We start from the raw sequence: 25,116 nt of genomic DNA, 5'->3' as shown, positions 1-25,116 counted from the left end.
TACCGCAGCGTCTACTCCCTGGGGACTCAGTCATCACCTACAGGAGCTGCGGAGCAAACACATGTCCATGAAATAAGATCAAATGAATATTATCGGTAAATATATGCTGCAGCTGCTATTGTGTGATAGCGCGTTGGGTCCGACTCATAGCAACATTTCCAAGGCTGTATATCTTTAAGGGAGCAGACCTTGTGGTTAGCAGCCCGATGTATAGCCCACAACACTTTCAGGACTCCTTTATTTAATACAGGCTAGAGATCTTCTAAAGGCTAAAAGAGCTATATAGGTCCTTACAAATAATTAACCTCAAGAGGCAACATTCTTCTTGATTTACTTTCTCTATCCCCTAGTGATTCAAACAGTGCTGGTGTGTAGGAAATGCTGAACACTGCTGTATGCTTCAAGTTGTACTCTGTGAAAGTGTCTCCCTCAAAAGGTATACTCTGGATATGGGGAGAAGTCCATTTATCAGAACCTTTAAGGCTCTCCAAGCTAGTGTACTGCTCACTTACTACTTGCTTTCTAGGTCTCCTGCATGCTTCTACTCCTCCAGAAGTCCAGCCATCTGGGAATGTTCATTGCCACCTGCCCTGCTTTCTGTTTCTACAGGTAGGCCCTTATCCACCCCATCACTGTTTTCACCCCTAGGACCTTCATCCCCACTTAAGCTTGACTGACTGAATTTGAGCCTCTCAACACAGACTTCCAAAAACATCCAAACCTAAAGGATGGCTCTAGCATTTATTTGTGCTTAATTTTCATTTTTGACTTATTTGACTTGGCCTTTAAAGAAACTATACATTTGTGTCTTACTTCAAATTGGCTGTAGATCCCCTGCGAACAGTGATTGAAGCATTTCTGCCTATGCTTCACAATGCCTAGTATCAACAACTAGCATGAAGCAGGTATTCAACATGTTTCCTGGTTAAGAAATCCTTAAAGAACCCAATCTATCCACAAAGTCGAAACATGAATAATAGATGTTGACATTACATGACAATTCTATAGAACACACAGTAAGGACTGACTGAAAGACAACATTAAAAGGAGGATTTAAGTCTATTGTTTCATCTGTGTGGGTTACAGGCTGGCTGGTGATTAGAACCTACCTGACTGGTGTTGATGGGGCATGGAATGAAAGAGGCTTGGGAGAGGAACTGGGTGGTACCCAACAGATCTCGAACGCCTTCAGCATCACGTTTATATTCTTTGACAGGCTCCAGTCTCATCTTCTCTTTTGGAAGTAAGGCTTCATAGCAAGGAGCATAGCCAGAGGGAGGTAGGAACTTAAATTCTCCATGACGTCCACCCATCAGAAAACGTACTCTGTGTCATTTGAAAACATGAGGCAAGAGGGGTTGAAAACTACCCCAGTCCAAATGAGTGACAATTAAACATCAGCACCCTACCCCCAAAATTTTTTGCTGGGAAATGAATGAATTTGAATTCGGCATGGCAAACATCCTGAAAGTATGCAAAAAGGTCCTGGAGAGATAACTGACTGTCAACATATGGCCATCAGACTCAAATACCTGTCAACTAAAAGCTTCAACATTAATTTATACACAAATATTACTCAATTTTTAAAATTACATTTACGTTTAATTTCGTGGGTAAATCACTGCTTCAGACATCATCGCTGCAATACTGAACAGTTAACAGTGACAATGGTGATGAGATTACTCTCTGTAAAGATCAGATTACTAAAAGTATAACTTGAAAGTTGGACTTTAAAGTCTTCTTCCTTGAGATGGATAATCCGCCATTAATTAATGGTGATGTAACTGTCAGTGGAGGTGGTAGTTGTGGTGGGAGACTATAGGAAATGCTTATAATAAGATACAGGGGGGAAATTAAAGTAGTACCAGAATAACAAATGCCAATATATGTCAGGGGGACATTATTTAATATTAATGATATAATGTAGACCCTACATTACCCCAAAGATGTCATATGAGGGAAGGAGGCAGGTGGCTATAATAAAGTACCAGAGGTGTTTCTTTTTTGTTTTTATGGGGGGTGCCATCTCCCCTGCTGGCCTTCAGGCCTGACACCCTCACCCACCCCACCAGTGCTAGCTAGGACCATGAACAGAAGTGGGAAGGACACATGGGGGCGCACAGTATTTTAATACATTCGTATGTATCAGGTAGCTTCAAAAAGTCTATTAAAAATTCTAATCTCTTTTAATTCTATTTTACCACTAAATTTTGGGAGCATCCTATATATGCTCCTAAAGCTCCCCTTGCAAGAATTACTACCAGAGACAGGGAAAGGAGAATACTTCAAAACAGTACTTAAAAGGTACTAGGTCTTTAACTAGAAATGTAGTTCCAACCAACTACAACCACATTAAAATTTTAAGGAAATCCAATCATAATTTTATGTAATTAAAACACATGTGATAGGTTGCCCTAAAGTTTCACTGAAAAGTTCACAAAGGAAAAAAACAATGTATTCACACATGCTGTGTGTGTGAATTATCTGCATACAACATTCCCCTGCATTTAACAAAGATGTACTGATCAATCGCAACTTGTACTGTTGTCTGCAATGGGGATTCAGCAGTGAACCAGGACTTTGAACAAGTTTTGCCCAGTTCAGTCACGGCTGATGAAGTGAAATCAGAACAGACCCAAATTTGCAAAATGGAGGTGTTGCAAAACAGCAAACAACTACAGGTCAATGTCCTGCTACAACCTTAATTTACCTCTTAGGAAACAAGGGCAGCAGGCATGTTACCTAGCAACCAAATTTCGTGACCAGCAGCGGGTGAAAGAGTGGTGTCTGGTGTAAAGTCGGCAGCTGAACACATTGCTTTGAATGAGTTCTTCTCCACATTTCAGGAAAAAATCCAATCGCCCAGAGGTCAGGCTTCTGAAGGGGCTCACTAAGCCTTTCCTAGGTCTCCCATTACAGAACTTTAACCCATGGTTATTCCCATTCTGAGTATTTCAGTAGATCCAAACTTTACAAATTTGGGTCTGCTCTGATTTCACTGTGTTGGCCATTAGTGAGCAAGTGCAATCTGGTTCAAAAGCCTGCAAGGAAAATGGCACAAAGTGGCCTAGGTCTCACAGAGAGGGAATTCTACTAAACAAAGAGGGACATGAATAAATCAGTGTATTACTGACTGGAAAGCCTCATAGCAAAATAAGGAGGAGATGTGAAATAACTTAGTAAGGGGGTGGCTCCTAGAGATGGAATCCAGGTAGGCATCTTAGAGGAAGAAATAGATAAACTAGAACCTGAGGGATCAAAGGAGCCACTGAATCCGGGATCTGTAGGGAAAACATTCCAAGGCAGAGGAACAGAAAAAGTGCAAAGGCCCTGAGGTGGTGACCAGCTAAAGTGGATCAGGTAAGATAGAGGACGGCAGAGAGACAGCATCAAAACAGAGGGGCAGATCAGGGAGGGCCGGAGAGTCACAGCCAGAAGTTGGGATTTTATTCCAGATGGAAAGCTTCTGAAGTTTTTTTGTTTTGTTTTGTTTTTTTTAACAATCTTTTAGTTGCTCTTGACAGATCTGGGGGCCAATGAGGCAGGTGTTGGAGTAGCCACAGTGAGATAAAAATGGGTGGGGTAAAGTGAAGATAGGGAAGTTGAAAATGGGGAAGGTGGAGAGAAGCAGCCACATCCTACTTTTATTTTGTGAACAGAATTCTTAGAGAATGCTGGATTGTGTGTGTGTGTGTGTGTGTGTGTATGTGGTTGGCTGTGTGTGCAAGCATGCATGTGTACTTCACAAAGGATGGGCTTTAACTTAGCCAAGTTCTCACAGCAGGACACTTTCCACTAGGTCTCACTTCTTTATGGCTAAGGCAGCCTTACAAAAGAGACTCACTGTTACTAATTGTGATTATAAAAACATCCAAATTATGGAAATAGAAAGGAAAACCTTTCCAAGTAGGAAAGCCATCAAGGTCCTCCCCACATCCTAACAGCATTTTATAAATTGTTGCTTTAAAATGAATTATAGAAATCACATGAAACCTCCCACTTCCCCATTTTAAAATACTGAACAACAATGAATTAGCCCACAGTGGTGCCTGGACAATTCTCCTATACTGTGTTATGTAATAGGGCATGATCGTTGGGTAGTATGAATATGAACAACGATATTAAAATAAAATAGAGTCATTAGCCTGCAACATTATTAATTTAGTGAGTCTCCAGGAAATAATGACTAAGGCTTGAAATTCTTTGTTGAGAAGTTTCCAATTACAACACAACAGATTGTGTTACTGACATGTTGAAACTTTAGGATACTATTGGGACTTTTTTTTTTTTTTCCTCTCTCCTTTTCTCATTGAATCTCTTTCCTGTGAGGAGCTGAACTGCCTGGAGACGGCTTAGTGAGTGTGTTCTGTGTGGCTCACTGGTGCATAAATTCCAGAACAAATAAATGACCTCTTCTGAGTGTTTGTCAATGAACTTAATTATTCATGAGCTCTCTAACCAGCTGTTAGGCTGCAAACTTCTCGTAAGGCTTCTGAGTAGGTAACAACTTAAGGAAGGTGGATTTACCTGTGGCTCTTAAAAAGAATGATTTATGTTTTCATATTCATTTATTAAAAGGAAATGATTTGGCTATAAATCATAACCTTATCTCAGTTAATGTCCACAAAATGTATAAAATGAAAAATGAACATAGCCATAAATCAGTGTTTACTATGTATTGAACCATTTGTCTTCAAACACTGCTACAATGTGCTTCACTGAGTAGAAGAAAAGGTCCTGGATAGCTTCCAAAGCCCTTGCAGACATGAGGTTCCTACTCCTCTAGCAGACAACTGAATGGGAGCTAGTTCCAGGCAACTCTACCATCTGAAGCTCCTACCCTCATGGCACATGAATAATCTGCCCAAAGAAAACTGTGGCAAGTTGTTGCTAGGTGTCATCGAGTCACTACCAACTCATAGAGCGACCCTATGCACAACAGAACAAAACACTGCCCAGGTCCTGGGTCAACCTCACAGTTGGCAAGTTGCAGCCCATTGCCGCTGCCACTGTGCCAATCCATCTCACAGGTAGTCTTCCTCTGTTTATCCAACCCTCCACTTTACCAAACATGATATTCTTCTCCAGGGACTGGTTCCTTCCTGACAATGTGTCCCAAGCTTGAGAAACAAAGTCTGGCCATCCTACTTTCACGGAACACTCTGGCTGTCCTTCTTCCCACACAGATCTCTTCGTTATGTGAGTGGTTCATGGTACTTTCAATATTCTCTTCCAACACCATAACTCAAATACATCAAATCTTCTTTGGGCTTCCTTACGCGTTATCCAATTTGCACACGCATATGCAGTTATTGAAAATACTACAGCTTGGGTCAGATACACATTATTCTTCAAACTGACATCTCTGCTCCTCAACACCTTACAGAGGACTTGTGCAGCAGGTTTGTCCAATGCAATATGGCGTTTGATTTCGTAAGTTCTGCTTCCAGGAGGGTTTTAATGGTTGATCCCAGCAAAATGAAGTCCTTGACAACGTCAATCTTTTCTCCATTGATAAGAATGTTGTTTATTGGTCCAGCAATGAGGATTTTTGTTTTCTTGACGATAATCCATATCGAAGGCTGTGCTCTTTGATCTTCATCAGTAAATGTTTTAAGTCCTCTTCACTTTCAGCAAGCAAGTTTGTATCATTTGCATATCACAGGTTGTTAATGAGTCTTCCTCCAATCCTGATGCCATGTTTTTCTTCATACAATCCAGATTCTCAGATTATTTGTTCAGCATATAGATTAAGTATGGTGAAAGAATACAACCCTGTTGCACACCTTTCCTAATTTTAAACCATTTGGTGTTCCCTTGTTCTCTCTGAACAACTACCTTTTGGTGTATATACAGGTTCATGAGGACAAGTAAGTGTTCCAGAATACTCATACTTCATAACGTTGTCCATAGCTTGTCATGATCCACATAATCGAAAGCCTTTGCATAGTCAATAAAGCACAAATAAACAACTTTCTGGTATTCTCTGCTTTCAGCCAAGATCTGACATCAGTAATGATATCCCTCCTTCCAAATCCTCTTCTGAAACTGGCTTGAACCTCTGGAAGTTCTCTGCCAATGTATGGTTACAGCCATTTTTGCATTATCTTTAGTAAAACTTGGTTCGCATGGGGTATCAATGATGTTGTCTGATGAGTTCCGCATTCCGTTGGGTCACCGCTCTTTGGAATGGACACAAATACAGATCTTTTCTAGTCAGTTAACCAAGTAGTTGTCTTCCAAATTTTTGGGCATAGATGAGTGAGTGCATCCAGTGCCACTGACTTTCTTGAAAGATTTTAATATATATTCCACAAATTCCCGGTGCTTTGTTTTTGCCAATGACTTTGTTTTTGCCAAGTGCACCTTGGCCTTCTTCCTTCAGTATCAAAGGCTCTAGATCATATGCTACACTTCTTGAAACGGTTGAACATTGACCATTTCTTTTGGGTACAGTGACTCTTCGTATTCCTTGCAGCTTCTTTTGATGCTTTCTGCATCATTCAGTATTTGCCCACAGAATCCTTCAATACTACAATTCAAGGTTTGACTTTTTACATCAGTTCTCTCAGTTTGAGACTTGCTGAGTGTGTTCTTCCTTCCTTTTGCTTTTCTAATTCCATTATCTTTGCACATTTCATTATAATATTTGACTTTGCCTTCTTGAGCGGATCTGTGAAATTTTCTGTTCAGCTTATACCTCTCCTCACTTCTTCCATTTGCTTTAGTATTTCTATGCTGAAGAGCAAGTTTCAGAGTCTCTTCTGACATCCATTTTGGCCTCTTCCTCTTTTCTTGTCTTTTCAATGACCTTCTCCTTTCTTCCTGTATGAAGTTATTGAGATGTTCTTCATATGATCTCTAAATTCAGGGGGGCTATATTCAAGCCCATGGTTTGGGTTCTTGTGGACTTGTAATTTTTTTCAGCTTCAGGCTAAATTTGCATACGAGCAACTGATGATCTATTCAACAGTCTGCCCCTGGCCTTTTTTTTTTTGTTCCTTTGGCTGATGTTATGGATGTTTTCCATCTCTTTCCACAGATGTAGTTAATTTGACTTTTGTGTATTCCATCTGGTAAGGTTCATGTGTATAGCAGTCTTTCATGTTATTTTTAAAAGGTATTTGCAATGAAGAATTTATTGGTCTTTCAAAATTCTATCATGCAATCTCTAGCATAGTTTCTATCACCAAAGCCATGATTTCCAATTTCTGATCCTTCTTTGTTTCCAACCTTTGCATTACAATCACCAGTAATTATTAATACATCTTGATTTTTGCTCAATTTCAGACTGAAGAAGTTGGTAAGATTCTTCAATTTCATCATCACTGACTTTAGTGGTTGGTGCATAAATTTGAATAATAGTGGTATTAATTGGTCATCCGTGTAGATGTATGGATACCATCCTATCACAGACAGCGTTGTATCTCATGATTGATATTGATACATTTTTTTTTTTTGATGATGAATGTGACACCATTCCTCTTCAGTTTGTCACTCCCAGCATAGTAAAACATGTGCTTGTCAGATTAAAAATGTCCAATACTAGTTCATTTCAGCTCACTAATGACTCAGATACCAATGTTTAGGGGTTCCATTTCATTTTTTGACAATTTCTAATTTTCCTAGATTCATACTTCATACATGTTCTGATTATTAATGGATGTTTACAGCTGTTTATCTTCATTTTGAGTTGTATCCCATCAGCAAATTAAAGTCCTGACGGCTTTAACTCCATTTGTGTCATCACAGTCAACTCTACTTTGAGGAGGCAGCTCTTCCCCAGTCATACTTTGAGTGCGTTCCAACTGAGGGGTTCATCTTCTGACAATATTCTAGTGCTCTTCACCCTGTTTCAATATTCAATAATCTGGTACTGACACTCCTATTCATAAAGTTTTCAGTGACTAAATATTTGGAAGTAGTTCGTTTCTCCTTCTTTCTAGTCTGTCTTTATCTGGAAGTTCAGGTGAAAGCTGTCCACCATGGGTGACACTGTGGGTATTTAAAATACCTGGCATAGCTTTTAGAGTCGCACCAACACATAAGCCACCACAGTATGACAAACTGACAGATGAGTGGTGGCTGTGGAAAGGGATCCAACAACTTACCACTATTGTTGATAGTTAACCTCATAGCTTTCTATGGGAGATTCAGATTGACTAGGTCAAAGAAAATAGATATAAAATATATAGCAAAAGGTGAGATAAGTACCAGAAAGCCAGTTTATTGGAGAATATTAAAATGTGATTCCCTCTACCTCAGTTTTGTCACAGGACCCAAAGGCAGACAATTCAGAGGATGCCAGTTATTTTCATAGTCTAAAGAGTCGGAACCGACTCCACGGCACATAACAACAACAAAGTGAGGTACTGCAGGATAACGACTGGACTGCTAATAGCAAATGATGGCAATTCAAGCCCGTCAGCTGCTATGTTGGAGAAAGATGAAGCTTTCTGCTCCTGCAAAGATGCTCAGCCTTGGAAACCCTACACAGGGTTTGCTATGAGATGGAATGATTTGAGGGCAATGGGTTTGTTTGGTTTTTAAAGTTTGGTGCTGGATCTGGATCACTTATGCACGATACACCAAAAGATGGCAAAACCAGTTCAATCTACCTTAGCTTGCCATGAACTTAAAAGACTGAAAAAGTAAATAATTCATTTAGAAAGAAAGTACACTGAGAAACATAGACTGAGTGGTTCTCCCCATCTGCAGTCAAATAATGCCGACTTCAAGGAATTGCTCAGAAGCATGACAAGTGTTTCCTGGAGTTCCATTGGTGACAGATTTGTCTGTGACAGAGAGCAAGATGGACTAAAAGGGAATAAGCTGCATTTCTGTGCAGGGTTGAACACCAAGGTATACACATCTCGAGGGCCAGATACAGACTCCGTGAAGTGGAGCCAGCAGTCAGCTATCTTGAAAGGAATACTTCCCAGGAAGACTAATGACTCAGTGGTGATCAGAAACCCACAGGCTAAGAAAGATTGAAGGAAGAGGGTCAGTCAGAAGGAGCTCAAGTCAGAAGAACGGCAGAAGTGGCTCCCAGTCCAAGACTCTCCAAGAAAACCACCAACGGACCCCAAAAGTGAAAGAGGGAGCAAATGTGCCAACTAGCACGCAAAGACTTGATACCACAAGTAGATGCATTCCTCCCTCCTGGACCACGGTTATAGCAGTCTGAAGCCGGAGTTGTTTTTAGGAGATGGGATAAACCAATGTGGTGAAAAAGCTGATCTCATACTGAAAGTCCCAACTAGGGAGGTGGAGAAACTCAAACTCTAAGTTGAATATAAATTTGGGGTTTAAATATTCAGTTAGAAGTTCTAAATCATTGACAAGACTGTCCTCGTTCCTAAAAAATTCTTCACAAGTTGCAGGACCTGCCCAAGAACTTACGTAAGGTCAGAAGTCTAAAACACGGATTTGAAAGGGCAGAAAGAGAAATAATCAAGTTACACCTACCTAGTTTACTTCTTTCAACAAAGAAATTATCTAGCCATTAATGCTTTCATTAGAATGCTCTAGGAGTTTCTCGTTTTTAACTTTTTCTACTTTTTGGGTTCCGTGGATTCTTCCAACATCACAAAAATGTTGAATTTAAAATAAAATGAAAATTTAAGAATTGAGTTTATTAAAATTCGTTTTACTTTATGTTCAGATTTTCCTCTACATTAATGGGTTTAGAAACTCAATTTCATTCATCAATGTTACCTCTTCCATCCAAGAACTTGTATCATCTTTTGAGGTTCTCCCTATAACTCAACATTTCATCAGCTCTCAAGGCAAGTTTTTGTTTTTCTTCTACAGTGTTTACAGTGTGACTGTGTCCTTAGGTTCTACTACCTCTGTGATGAGCAACAGCTTCAATAAATAGTCTTCTGGGAGCCATGAAGCTTTGGGATGCATAGAAAAATTTATATAAATTTAAATTTCTGTGACTAATTTTATAAACAAGAACAAATGATATTGAAAAATTCCCGCTAGCATTTTCAGTTTCCTCTTTTGAGAGCTATGTAATTTTGCTTGCTAATGTATAGAAGGGTATTCTTTTGTGGTGCTGTAAGATAATCACTGGACTGTTAACTGCAATGTTGGTGGTTCAAACCCACCAGCTGCTAGCTTCTCAAAAACTCTGATAAGAGTCAGAACTGACTAGGCATCATTTAACAGCAACAATATAAAGGAGAGATGAGACTATCTACTGCAAATTTCCAAATCTGAAAAACTGACCCATGAATATAGTAAAAATATAGTAAAAAAATCAAAGCTTTATTATTCTCAAAAAGTGTGACTAGCTATCTTTATACTGTACTACAATATTCTTATCCACAACTTACTAGTAAATGTGTGAAGCCCCTTTGTTCTGACTTAACTAGATGTCTCATTACTCTAATCTGTTATTGAGTCCCTCCCAGAGAGCTGGGATCATGTTCTAAAGAAGAAAAGGGTATAGGCTGCAGTTAAGGAGAGAAAGAATTAGCAAGCTTTTGCTGACCTGAATTCAACTTGTAAGTCATGATTCATAATTGTATATTTAGTCTGTATCATTAAGACTTGAGAACATCTGAGTTATGTATATTCTCACATTCATATTTCTTCTTGGCCAGGGTTTGACGAAGGCCCAGCGCTATTCAGCTAGCGTTCATCATGTTCTCTGCACAAGTATATTTATCTCAGCAATAATTTCCACAGCATTGACCATAGCAAGCTGGAAATAACTTAGTTGTTGGTTACCTGAATTTTAGCCAAGTCCGGTGGATACCAACAGAAAAAACAAATAGCAACCTCAAATACCAACCACCTTTGGATACTTTTGTTTTTATAAATTAGAAAGGGCTGGTAAAAGAGTTATGTTGGATGATTTCAAAGACATATGGAGAGTTCAACTACAGCTATAAAACATAGTCTCCTACGGTGAACAGCTCATTGATTTTCTGCGAAACAAAAAGCACCCAAATCTCGCTGTGTACCAGGACTTTTGCATTATCTTCTCCATGTGGTTCATACAATGATGTAAATTTGGGGGAGTGGTGGTAAAAACAGCCTTTAGGCAGAGCTTCCTGTTTCCTGACAGCTAAGTAACTCAAGCTTTTGGGTGGAATCCAAGGTGCATTTGCCTCATATAGAATTCTGTTCTGTAATGAATAGGGTTGTTAAATTGAAGTCCTAGTGTACTAACAGTACAGTCTATAAGCAAACCACATTGAAAGAAAACTACGGAGGCACATTCATAATAGTTAGAAAAAAAGAGTACATATTGATCTGTAGATTTTGTTAGTAATTACTCATGCTGCCTTTGACTTCACTGTGGCTAAATCTAATTGAAAAAGATTTTAGCTCCTCATGTGACTTTGCTCTTTGATGACTGCTGATAACAACAACTTAATCAGTTATTATTAACAATGTAGTTTGTAATTATAAAATAACTGTGGGGTCACTAAGACTCTGACCTACGTAAAGGCAATTAAATGGGAGGAAATGGGGCTGTAAAACAGACATCTAACTTAGAAACCACAAAGAAGTTACAAATAAGTATGAGAAACAATTCCAAATGGCCCTCCCTACTGGGACAAGAGGAGTCCTGGTCTATAAACAGGATGACCTTATACTTAACTGAGAGAGGCACTACCAAAGCCATGCAAGTATTCTTCAGTACTGAGTAAAAACAATTTCCATTCAGTATTATTAAACACATTTATTTTCAGTATATTTTAATTCACTTGGAATTATCTGGTTTCGCCTTTTGTTTTTTCCAAGCAAGTGTACTAACATACATAAACAGTAACTGCTGTGTTTAAGCACCAAATCATATTTTGCCAGTTGATTTAAAAATTAACTATTATTATATTGACCACCTTAGGTCATAAGTGGAAATAATACTGTGGCTACTCTCCAATACAGGATTGATCACAACTGACCCTCTGACAAACACATGTGATGGACTGATGTATTTCAGTAAATTGTACTTCCCAAGCATGCAACTCTGATTTCCATATCTCCTCAGATCATAACACATTCAGAGCACCAAAGACAGGAGAATGTCAGAGCCAATATTTTCCAGGTATAAAGGAGGCATGAGCCACACCAAGCCCCCAGGCACTGCTGCTTTCATGTACCACCTGTTCAGTTGCTAAAAGCAAAGAGCTCTCATCTCTAAGCTGTCGACTTCAGTCAACACATCTGGACCCTTCAATTTCTGAAATCCTCTCAGCAGTTGAGATTTATAAATAGGTCAAGCATTTCATTTTTCATATCATGCAACTTTCCTTGGTCTGCTGACCCAAGATACAAGATACTGAGAAACATCTACTATGTGAAGAGTATTTTCAGTCACCTGCTTCTTCATCTGCTAACTGTAGCTCTTTGTCAAGAGATGTGAGAATATCCTCAAAAGTCAAACAAAAAAATGTGCACATGCAAAAATCCTCTGAGGCTGACTGGATGAAGGAGTTAATGACTAAAACTCATTATGCAGCATCTGAGAGCACATGTACTATTCTCTTATCACAGAAAACCCAACGCAGCCTATTAACTAGAAGACTAGAGAAGAACTTCAGCAATCTGAACTCCAGCTAACTAGTTTTCTCAGATGAGACATTTGAGAAGTAGGGGGAAGTAAAACCCAGTGAGAAGGATGTGGTCAAAACAAATGAAGAAGGCAAGGGTTTTGATACTAGCTAAGGTAAGTCCTATGGCGCTGTGGGTTAATGTGCTGGACTGTAATGCTGTTTGAACTGCAAGGTCGGCGGTTCAAGCTCACCAGCTGCACCTTGGAAACCCAAACAGGGTCATTATGGGTTGGAATCAACTCGATAGCATGTAACAACAAGATAATTAAGGAGTCCTCAAGTGGCACTGTGGGTTAATGTGTCAGACTGCAAAGTTGTTTGAACTGCAGGGTCGGTGGTTCAAGCTCACCAGTTGCTCCTTAGAAGCCCTATACAGGGTCACTATGGGTCGGAATAGATTCGATGGCACTTAACAACAATGAAGTAATTAAGGAGTTCTAGTAGCGTAGTGGTTATGAGTTGGGCTGCTTATCTCAAGGTCAGCAGTTTGAAACTACCATCAGTTCTGCAAAAGAAAGAATGAGGCTTTCTGCTCCCATAAAGATTTACAGTCTCGGAAACCCTAAACAAGGTCGCTACTACCACTAAGGAAATTAACCACTAAGGAAATTAACCAACATAGGCAGATGTGGACTCTGGGTGTAGCGCTTTAAGATCAGCCCTGGATTTCAAACCACAAGGTCCCCAGTTCAAACTCACCAGCTGCTCCTCGGAACACCATACAGGGCCACTATGAGTCGCACCCGACTCAATGGCACTTAACAACACAGGCAGATGCAGTCCTGGGACCTGATTGTTCACAGAGATGGTGCTTCTCCAGGGAAAGTACTGAATTAAACTGTGGATGACCCAAATGTTATTATGCTCTGTGCAGATTTCTGTTTATTCTCTTTACTCCGAGAATTAAAATGGTTTTCCCTGACTGTGAGAGATTCTTTGATTTGGTCAACTTTGTGCTTAGAGTGTCCTTACCTTTTAATAATAACCCTTGTATTGTACAAGTACTTTATGATTATCTTTGAGGAATAATCCATTGTTGCTATTGTTGGTGTCACTGAGTTGGTTCTGACTTATAGTGATCTTATGCACAACAGAATGAAATTCCACCCAGTCCAGCACCATCCTCACAATTGTGCTTATGCTTGTGTTCATTGCTGCTGCCACAGTGCGAGCCCATCTCATTGGGAGATCTTCCTCTCGTTCACTGACCCTCCACTTTACCAATCATGATGTCCTTCTCCAGGGAGTGTAAGTCTCACCTCTAAGGAGCATTCTGCTGGTAGGTACTTTTTGCAACACAGGTATGCTTGCTCTTCTAATGGTCTATTGTACTTTGAATATTCTTCTCCAACATCGTAGCTCAAATGCGTAAATTATTCTATGGTCTTTTTTATTCATTTTCCAAGTTTCACACGCATGTTGAGGTGATTGAAAATACCATAGCTTGGGTCAGACGTACCTTAGTCCTCAAACTGAAACCTTTGCTCTTGAGCACTCTAAAAAAGGTCTTTTGCAGCAGATTTGCCTATTAAGTTTGATTTTTTGACTGCTGCTTCCATGAGTATTGATTGGGGATCCAAGCAAAATGAAGTCGTTGACAACTTACATAATTTCTCCATTTATCATGATGTTATTTATTGGTCCAGTTGTGAGGATTTTTGTTTTCTTTTCATTGAGGTGCAATCCATATTTAAAACTGTGGTCTTTGCTCTTCATCAATAAGTATTTCAAGTTCTCTTTGCTTTCAGAAAGCAAGGTTGTATCATCTGCTTATCACAGGTTGTTAATGAGTCTTCTTCCAATCCTGATTCCATGGTGTTCTTCATATAGTTCATCATTTTGGATTATTTGCTCAGCATAACAGATTGAATAACTATGATGAAAGAATACAGGCCTGGCACACACTTCATTGATCATAAACCACTCTTGTTCTGTTTGAATGATTGACTCTTGGACTATGTACAGGTTCCTCATGAGTGCAATTAAGTGTTCTGGAATATCCATTCTTCACAATGTTATCCCTAGGTTGCCAAGCTATGTGATGAATCTATCAGGTTACATTTAACATGGGAGAATTGGGAATGAAATATCCCCAGTGCAGAGATATACAGGTAGAGAACTTTCCTTCTTTAGAATATAGTCCTGGGAACATAGAATGTAAGATCCCCTGGCTTAGATGCTTGACCAGTACATTTTCAATTTTAGTGAAATTTTACTATATTGTTCTGTGTTTGTTACAAGAACCTCAAGCAATATTAATGTTTAATTTCAATACGTTATGTTCATTTGGAAGTACGTAAATTTTCATGTGTATATGCACAGATATACACACATACCGGTCTCAAAATCAAAAGGTTGATTATCATTTCCAAATAATTATCCTCTAGTCCGTTAGTCATATAATGCAACAGAAGCCAGTTTTATCCATCTTTGGAAACTACACAAACATGTCTTGGTTTTTCAAGCCAAGTGACATACTGAGGTCCACTAGCATGGTTTCATTCTGAGAATTCTGTCACTTGGGTATTTGGACATTTGCGATGGTTTATTTTTTGGTTTCAGTTCTGAGCTGTTTCCCATAAGAATTTTGCCACTGGTATCATCCTCCTTCCACGGCCCTTTCCTATGTCCTCGTGCTGACTATAGCTTACCTGATGGTGATCTTTACAAGACAAGAATAAAAGGTGAATTAGATTTTTAAGAAGAAAATTAACAGAGAGTCTTGCCTTGTTAAGATGCATTATAAGGTTAAAATAATTAGTACAGCATTGAACTGGTAAAAGTAAAGAGGGGACAAGAGCAATGAACACATTGCTTATCAAGGGTATACAGAAAAACAGCACGCATAGTACAAGCCCAATTAACTAAAAATGTTTAAATAGAGAGATCACAAGGTAATATGGCTATCTCTGGGTGGTATGTTTTATGAACTCTTGGTATTTTCTTTGACATGCATTACTTTTGTAGAAAGGAGAAAGCAAGAAACAGAGTAAAGAGAAAGTCGAAAAGTAAATTACAAACTAGGGGCAATATTTGTAACTAATATAACAATGTTTTAACAGCCAAAGATATAAATATATATGAAAATTGCTCAAAATCAACAACAAAATTAACCCCACAAAGAACACAAAACCGACAAAAATATTAGGCTACAATAATACAGAAGAATAAATACACAAGAATTTTTACTACATTTTAAGTGAAAGAAATGGGAAATTAAGAACTTTAAGATACAATTTTCTCAAATTGGTAAAGATTTTTAAAAAGAAACAACAGTAGAGGTTACTAAAGAGCCAATTAATTAGGCAATTCCCGTATGTTGTTTTAAGTGATAATACATGCCCAAATCCTGCATCTGAACATCTGGAGATAAAGTCTGTTTCAGACTTTAGCAACCCTTTGAAATTAAAAAAGAAATAAGGACCATGTTCTATTTATTTAGCTGAACCTCTAGCTGGGTGAGGGGCAAGGCCCATATTCAAACTTTTTTCTTTTTTAAGTTAAACATACACATATTCACAAGAAGAAGAATAAAAGACAAAAACAGCTTCGTACTCATTCATGTCAGTTCTTGCCATAAAATGTATCTAGGACAAATTCTGCTATTAAGTAAGTTCTAAAAAAATTTCAGGTAATTTTTTATTTGAAAATTATTGATAAAGAGTTCTGAACTGTTTATACGTTTCAGTAACACAGAGTCTAATTATGTACTTAGACTTCTCAGTGTCTAAATGTACAATTATGAGGCCAAATCGACTTTCCCTTAGAGTCTGTTTGGCCATAATAATGATATATTTAGACTTTGAAAAGTTCTTTATCTTTTGACCTATCTTCCAGGAAGAACTAATTAGAAATGCATACAAAAAACTTATGCTTAATGATGTTCATAATAATTTTATTTGCACCACCAAAGAAGGAATCAACATAAAAGTCTAACAGCAAAGCAATGTCTAAATTATGAAACAGCCAAATGAAGGGATATGATACAGAAATTAAAAAAGCCCTTTTGCGGAAGGTAATTTATGACTAGGGAAAAGCCTCATGACTTATTGCTGAATAAACATTAAACATGATATAAAACTTTACATTCAGTGCAAAGCCAATTGTAACAAACGACAGTACATATTTTAGAAAAAAGATGATGAAAAGTACAAAATATTAACAGAGATTATAGTTAGGTATTGGGATCATGGGCGATTTTCATTATTTCATTTATATCTTTCAAATGTTTATAATCAGAAAAATGTATTACTTTTGTATTAAGTGACTTTCTACAGAGGGCTTATCTTATTTCATATTTGCCTGAACACATTATAGGATCTCTCAAAGGAGGTATGTGCTCAGCAAGTCTTTATTGAATGAATGATTGCATTGCTACCCACCCTTCATAATCATATTCCTAACAGAGATTGATTTTTGGTGTTCTGAAAACTCTGAGGGGATTACCACACTCCTCAGTTCACAGAGTTGCTACTTTCCATAAAACAACAGTCATAACTTACTTGACACCTGCTGAAAAGCTCACCACAGGGAAGAAGAGCCCATCAGTGTTGAAGTTCTCAAACATCCCCTGTACCGGCTGCCCATTGATGCGGAAAGAGATACTGGGCACCCCGAGGTCCAGGCAACAGCTCACCACATCATCAGACCTCAGGAGGTGCTGGTTGATGGAGGCCACTGCTCTGGGGATCCGGCCTGGAGGGCAAATAAAAGAAAGAATGTGGGGTAACGGGGGAACTTACCTTGCTAGAAGAATGGGGGATGACACACAGAGATGGTGGAGAAAAAAGGGACCACTTACAGGCAACCAATGGAAGCATATAAAGGGCACACAGAAGCTTTGTAGTTGGCATTGTATGTGAAATACAATTTTGTTTTCCCTCTGTAAGATAAACAATATGAAACTCTTTCCTAACTTGGTCAGTGGGCAGACACCATGCTTAAAATGAGATGAATCTCAGGAGGGACTGTAAAGGTGTTATGAATGGGAACAAAAAGAAGTTCCCTCACTCAATACATGCTCAGGCTCTGGCTTGGTGCCCTGGCACCTGAAGTAGCAAACAGTTTTTTTTTTTTTTTTTTTTTTATCACCTTGGAGTCCATGCAAAAGGTTGAGTTACTTAAATGTCAGAAAGATTTTCTTAAAGGGCGTTCTCATTTCACAAAATGTTATCGTGGCATGAACTACATGGAGAACATTATGCAGAGACCCAGTATACAGTAAGATTTGGGTGCTCTTTGTTTAGCCAAAAACAGATGAAGTTAGTCACCATAGGAGACTATGTTTTATAGCTATAGTTGAACTCCCTATATATCTAGGCAGATATCTGACCTAACTCTTTTACCAGTCCTTTCTAATCTATAAAATACCACCATCTAAAGGTGGTTGATATTTGAGTTTGCTATTTGTTTTCTGTTAGTGTCTACCAGACTCGGGTATAGGTTATGAATGTTTGTGTGATTATCCACAGGTACCCAAAGACCTATGACAAGAGTCTTGGTGTAGCACTGTGGGATCAGCACTGGACTGTGAAACAAAATGATGGCAGTTCAAACCCATCAGCTATTCCTTCCAAAACCCTATACAGAGTCACTCTGAGTCAGAAATGACATGATGGCACTTAACAATTGTTGTTGTTGTTATCTTTACGGGAGCAGAACGCCTCATCTTTCTCCCGCGGAGCAGCTGGTAGTTTTGAACTTTCGAACTGCTGACCTTAAGGTTCACAGCCCGATTCATAACCACTACGCTACCAGAGCTCCTTAACAATAGCAACCCAAAAACCTTGCTTGGTGAGGTCTTGTCCCTTTAAATACATGGCCACTGAAGTATACCAAGGATAAATCATCTCAGTGAATGAAAAGTTACAAGATCGCCTAGCCATTAATCTCAGCAGCAGAATTCTTTTATTTATTTATTTTTTTAAAGAACTTCATTGTTTCCCATAGGCAGGGAATTGTGATTTTTTTTTCTTTTTTTGGGCATATAACTTTACTTCCAGGTACACAAAAGGTTTCCTGATCTAACTTAGTGAGAAAAAAACACCTACCTGCTTTTATATTTCACACTGGCATTCTGGAAGTTCTAAAAGCAAATTATTAAAATTACTCTACCTATAACCTTACGAGATTTATAGATTTAAATTCGGAAGGAAAAAAAAAAATGAAAGGACAGAGAACGAAAATGGGGTTCCAGGAAGAGAAATATACTTTGCTACCAGTTTGAGAAGTCATACACGTTAATATCAGACAATTTTGGAAAAATATAGAAAAGAACAAATAAGGGAAAATCTAACTTAATAAAAACATCTAAAAAGAATTACTATAAACATTCTGTGTGCATGCTTCTAATCTTTTATATATACGTAACTTTCATCAACACACACACCCAAAAAGAAGAACCAAAATCAATACCTTAAACCAGCCTTTCCAACCATTAGAAAAATAACAGCAAGATACATCTTTAACCACCAGAAGAAAAGAAAATGGGCAGAAATAAATAAAACAGAAAAATGAAGAATCATCGAAAGAACCCACAAGACTAAAAGTTATTTCTTTGAAAAGATTAATAAAATTGACAAAATACTGGCAAATCTACTAAGGTAAAAGAAGACCATGACACAAATAGCATTAATGAGAAATTAACTGGGTGATATCACAACAGAACCAATGGAAATTCAACAATAATAAAGGAATGTTCGCTGTGAGTCAGAACAGACTCAATGGTACTTAACAAGAATTGTCCTCCAAGAAATTCGAGAATCTAAATGAAATGAACAACTTTCTAGAAACATGTTGTTGTTAAGTGCCACTGAGTCGGTTCCAATCCATAGCAATCCTGTACAGGGTTTCTGAGAACAGCTGGTGAGCTTGAACCATCGACTTTGCAGTTCCAACAGCTTTGCAGTCTACTACCTACCTAAACTAACATGGATTACAGTAGAAAATTTGAACAAACTCGTAACAAAAGAAGAAATTGATCAGGTCATTAAAAACTGCTAACAAATAACAGTTCAAGCCCAGATAGCTTCACTGTTGAATTCTATCAAATGTCAGAGAAGAGTCACCACCAATTCCAGAGGATAGGAAAAGGATGGAATAGACCCAAATTCATTTTATGAACTGAGCATAACATTGATACCAAAAAACCAAAGCAGACATCACTAAAAGATAAAACTAGAGACCAACACCAAACTAATGACAGATGCAAAAATTCTCATCAAAATCACAGCTAACAGAATCCAACAATGTATCTCTCCACCCCAAAATACATTATAACTAAGTGGAAATTATACCTAGTATGCAAGTATGGTTAAACATTAGAATGACAATCAACATAATCCACCACATAAATGAAACAAAGAACTATATGATCATAAAGATTGATGAAGAAAAGGCATGTGACAAAATCCAATATTCATTCCTGATAAAAACATTAAAAAAATAGAAGTGAAAGGGAATTCCCTCAACATAAATAAATAAGGGCATATCTATAAAACCAGGAGTCCTGGTGTGGCACTGTAGGATAAGCATTGGACCTCTAACCACAAGATTGGTGTTCAAACTCATCAGCCATTTCTTGACAATCCTACATAGGGTCTCTGTGAGTCGGAACTGATTCCACAGCACATAAAAACAACAACAATAGAAACCAAAAGTCAACATTACTCTCATTAGCAGCACTATTCACAATAGTAAAAAGATGGCCACAGTCTACATGCCTATCAATGAAAAACAGATAAACTTTGGTATATACACACAATGGAATACTATGTGCAATATTGAAGGGCTGGAAGGAACCTTCACGTCACACAGGCATGGGTTCAAATACTCCTAGTTCTTTATGTGTTATGTGTCCCTGGGTACACAATTTTACTAGGGACTCAGCTTCTCCATTTGTAAAATAGGCGCAGTGATACTTGCTGTGAAGAGTGTTCTTTGTAATACAAGACATAATAATAGCTTTTGTGCCTCAACTGTACATCTGAAGAAAGCTGAAATGGCAAATGTTTTGTTATATACATATTCACCACCATTAAAAAAAAAAGTTGTTTTTGAGGTGCTATTATTGATTCAATGATTTTGGTAAAATAAATGAGTGCTGTCCTGAAGAAATACAATGTAACAATTAAGGGTAGTTTATAGAATCAAGATTGCCTGGATCTGATGCCTGGCTTTTCCACTTACTATGTGACCTTTGGCAAGTAACTTACCTTTCTTGACTCATGATTCCTCATTTGTCAGATGGGAATAATATAGTGGTTACGAATCGGGCTGCGAACCTTAAGGCCAGCAGTTCGAAACTACCAGTGGTTCCGCGGGAGAAAGATGAGGCGTTCTGCTCCCGTAAAGATTTACAGTCTCGGAAACCCTGTACAGGGTCGCTATGGGTCGGAATTGACTCGAAGGCACTTACCGTAATGTATCTTCCCAAAATTGGTTAATTTTGAATGAACTACCCCCCCATGTATTATTATTACTAGAGTGCTCAATGTTGTATCCACAATAAATATTACTATTATTATTTCTTTTTAAAATCATGAGCACTTGGAAAATTCAAATCACTGGACAAACAGTACATCTTGCCACAACATCATAGAAATATTACCTGTCGTGATATTAGAGAAAAGAGGTAATAACCTAGCAAATCATAGCAATGAGGACTGAGTCTAAAAAGTGATTTCAAAATAAAACAAGTCCAGTAAATGCCTTTTTATGCAAAAATAGTCACTTTCAATTGTGTTTAATGTATTCAACCATTTCTGAACAACCAGCAGAAAATCAGAACCACGAAGAAAACCACAATGATGTACAAAGAAAAAGCAAACTGACTTCAGAGTTCTTTTACAGGCCCCTGTAACTGCTCTTTGAGCTATTATGAACTCTGTGTAACCCCCCATCAGTGCACTAAGAGAGGTTGGGGAGTCTCTTGGCCTCTGATAGTCTAAAGGACCAGAATGAAGCATTCCTTGTTTCATAGAAGCAGATCAATTGCAAGGCCCCAGGAAGCTCTGAAAGGCCATTCCAAACCCAGCAATTTAAGATAAAGGAAAAAGCCACTTAGTCCTATGCCTCACTTCTTCAAATTAACCTAAGGAGATATTACTGCGGGGTTTTGTCTCTTCTGATGAGTAATGTAGGCAGCAGGAAACGCTGATGCTCAGCATTTCCATAGCTTCAGGCACTGCAGAGTTTGGCATTGTAATGTAAGCACAAATATTTAAGCAGTTTGGAAAGCAATGGCATCCAAAGACAAAACTACGCTGGTATATTCAACACTTCTTCTTGGATCCTCTCCCCATGGCACTTGGGTTGGCAAAGTATGAGTCACGACAGGGCAGGGGTTGATCCATATACTGACATCTTGGGACTCAGCTTAGTAGGGTGATATGTAAGGCCCCCTCATGCAACTGTAACAGCAAAGCTAAATGATCCCACTGAGTCAGCAGTCTTAAGTCAGAACACATGATTTTATTCCATTCATCCACTTCCTTATCATTTATCTCTTGGGGAGTGAATTCCCTTTTTATAGGGGAAAAAGTTGGTAAAAGGGAAAGGGAGTTCTGAATTCTTCCTCTGAAACTGCTTCCTATCCAGTGACGTACTGTAGGCTGCTCTGAGTCAAGTTCACCCTTAACTACAGTCTTGAAAAGCCACATGTCAGGAGAGGTAAACTGACGCCATTTCTTCAGAAAGGAAGCCATGGTGTTGGAGCTAACCCAGGGCTCTGCAGGGAGATTGGGAAGGGCTGGGAAGGGGATGCCTGTCATATACTTCATAAACTTCTATAGCTAAAAAGAAACATACCAAGGCTGCTGCTCCCTACAGAGAAAAAGATCATTCATATTCCAGATGTTACTTCAAACCAATCTTCCCAAACAGCATGGAACTTGGGTTCTTTGTGCCCTTAGGTATAACCAGGGTAGTTCTAACTGGGTTGTTCTCATGGTCTTCGGGAAGGTACCAGGACACTGGATTTGTTTTTTTAAGATTAGGGGACCTTGCAGACAATGAGGGAAGGAAAATCATAATGAATGTTATGGATGGACTGTGTCCCCCCACCCCCAAAATGTGTCAGAATTCGAATCCATGCACCAGTAGAAGTAATCTGATTTGGGAATCGGATTTTCTTTGTTGTTATTTCTATGTTAATGAGTGGGTCTCAGACCTAATCACTTTCCAGCTATAAAGAGAATGTTAGAGGCAAGAACAAAGTGGGGAAAACAGAAGTACTGATGATGATCACCCAAAGAACTGGGGAAGGCTGAGGGTACAGAAGCCGAGACAAGAATCTTCTCCCAGAGCCAAGAGAGAGCACCTTCTCCTATAGCCAAGTGCTCTGAATTCAGCTTTCTAAACTATGAGAAAATATTATTTAAGCCACACAGTGGTGGTAGCTGCTACAGTAGCAGTAAGAAACTAAAATAGAATTTATCTAGTGTGTGTATTAGGAACTTCACATTCTTTCATTTAAACTTCATAAGAGCTATAGATCGTCTTCATTTTATCCAGGGAAACTCAGGCTCAGAGAAGTCAACTAATTTTTCCAAGGTCACAAAATCACTAAGTGGCAGAGCTGGAATTCAAAGCCAGGCTTAACTTCAAAGCCAAGGTATTTCTTCTTGGCTTTTTCCATTGTCAAAATTCTTCCCAACTACTACGACATCTACTGCACTGCCATAAACAAGTTAAAGACTAGACCAAAGTGGTTGCTTAGTTTATGTACAGAGACCAGTCCAAGGCAGGTGCTTATTTTATGTACACAGGCAAGGTGACAGTTAATGCACCTGGGCATTTAAATCTCAAGGAAAAGGAGAAATACAGTCAGGATCAGTTTCCAATCTTTCTCCCTACTCAAATTCCTTTCTCTCCTATATTAAGCAAGCTATAGAGTGTCATTTTTCATTTCATTTCATCACCAGACAATTACCCTTTTATCAGATAGTCTGGAAGTCACCGGTGTCCTTGTGGGAGCCATTAACAGAAACATTATTTCTTCAGCTGGAGCACATGCTGACATATTTGCCTATAGTGCCTTCTGTAAGATGTATGTTCTTCCTGAATCACTTCCCCAGAGACTGTTTTCTGGTAACTGTATGACATCGATGGTAACCTCAAAGGCATCTGGACTAGCCACAGACTCAGAGTTTCCATAGTAAGTCTGAGTACCAAGAAGGAACTACACATCCGTCATGAAGACTGAACTAGGCAAAGGTAAGTTAGGATGATAAGAGAAAATCAAAACACGACTTTCACTCCCCTCCAACTCATCATCCTTCCATTTTGTATCTGCTTTGGCAATCCCATGCTGCCTCCTGGGAGACACAGAACATGGGCAGTGGCTTTCTCATTCAGTCCCTCAAAGGAAGAGAATGTATCAGTTCATACCATTCTTAAAGGTTTAAAAATGTTTACAATGATTATAAAAAGTACAAATATAAAAATAAAAACACATTGGTCAATAGAAAATAAAGACCAGTTGCAAAAAATATGTCATCAGGATCTGAGATGAGTTAATTGCTAAAGTCAGGTTGATTAGGTTTTAGCCTGATCACTAAGAGAAAGAAAACATGATGAGTTACACTATTCCCAATTATTATAAATATATAACAAAATATGATCCATCCATCTATCTATCTATCCATCTATATCTATCTATCTATATCGATGTAGATAGATATAGATAGATAGATGTATCTTATTGTTATATATTTATAATGTATATATATGTATGTATATGTATACATACAATATATATGTATACATACAAATACAAGCTCTGGTAGTGTAGTGGTTATGAGTCAGGCTGCTAATCTCAAGGTCAGTTCAAACTACTAGCCATTCTGCTCCTGTAAATATTTACAGCCTCAAAAACCATATAGAGAGTCACTGTGAGTGGGAACCAACTCCATGGCACACAATGTGCATATGTGTACATACATACATAGTCCTGGTGTTAAGGTGCTGTGGGCTCATGTGCTGGGTCAGCAAGGTCAGTGGTTCAAGCTTACCAGCTGCGACTCAGAATCCCTATACAGGGATACTATGGGTCGGAACTGACTTGATGGTACTTAATAATATATATATGAGACTCCTGGTGTGACGCTGTATGTAGGATCAGTACTGGACTGGTAACCACAAGGTTGGCAGTTCACAAACCCACCAGATGCTCCTGGGAAACCCTATACAGAATTGCTGTGAGTCAACCGATTTGATGACACTGAACAGCGGCAACAGCATGTTCCCAGTTACTATACTGCTGCTGAATCCCACTGAGCTGCTTCTGATTCACAGTGACCCTGTGCAGGGCTACTGAGGGTGTAAGCTGTGCTCAGTAGCCCAGCTTGATATGAGGGCTCCTCCCAGTTACTATGTATATACTATATCACATATATATGTGTGTGTGTACTATATATACACTCTATGTGTGCACTCTATATACACTCTGTGTACTATATATACACACACTCTATGTGTGTACTATATAAACACACACTCTATGTGTGTACTATATATACACACACTCTATGTGTGTACTATA

At 38.6% G+C, this 25,116-nt stretch overlaps 1 protein-coding gene across 1 annotated transcript in view; it reads right to left on the bottom strand.

Annotated features, from left to right (window-relative positions):
- RYR3 (ryanodine receptor 3) overlaps positions 1-25,116 on the bottom strand; it is a 775,913-nt gene that overhangs the window by 317,644 nt on the left and 433,153 nt on the right. Inside the window, exons 19-20 of the mRNA XM_006831810.1 lie at positions 17,078-17,270; positions 1,110-1,326 (exon numbers count right to left, since the gene is read on the bottom strand). Coding sequence (XP_006831873.1) covers positions 1,110-1,326; positions 17,078-17,270 — 410 coding nt within the window. The remainder of the gene's footprint in view (positions 1-1,109; positions 1,327-17,077; positions 17,271-25,116) is intronic.

This window comes from Chrysochloris asiatica, unplaced genomic scaffold (genome assembly GCF_000296735.1).
Source record: "Chrysochloris asiatica unplaced genomic scaffold, ChrAsi1.0 scaffold00004, whole genome shotgun sequence".
In the NCBI taxonomy this organism is placed as follows: Eukaryota; Metazoa; Chordata; class Mammalia; order Afrosoricida; family Chrysochloridae; genus Chrysochloris; species Chrysochloris asiatica.
Note: the sequence above shows the minus strand (reverse complement) of the source record. Positions and strands in the feature narration are given on the sequence as shown.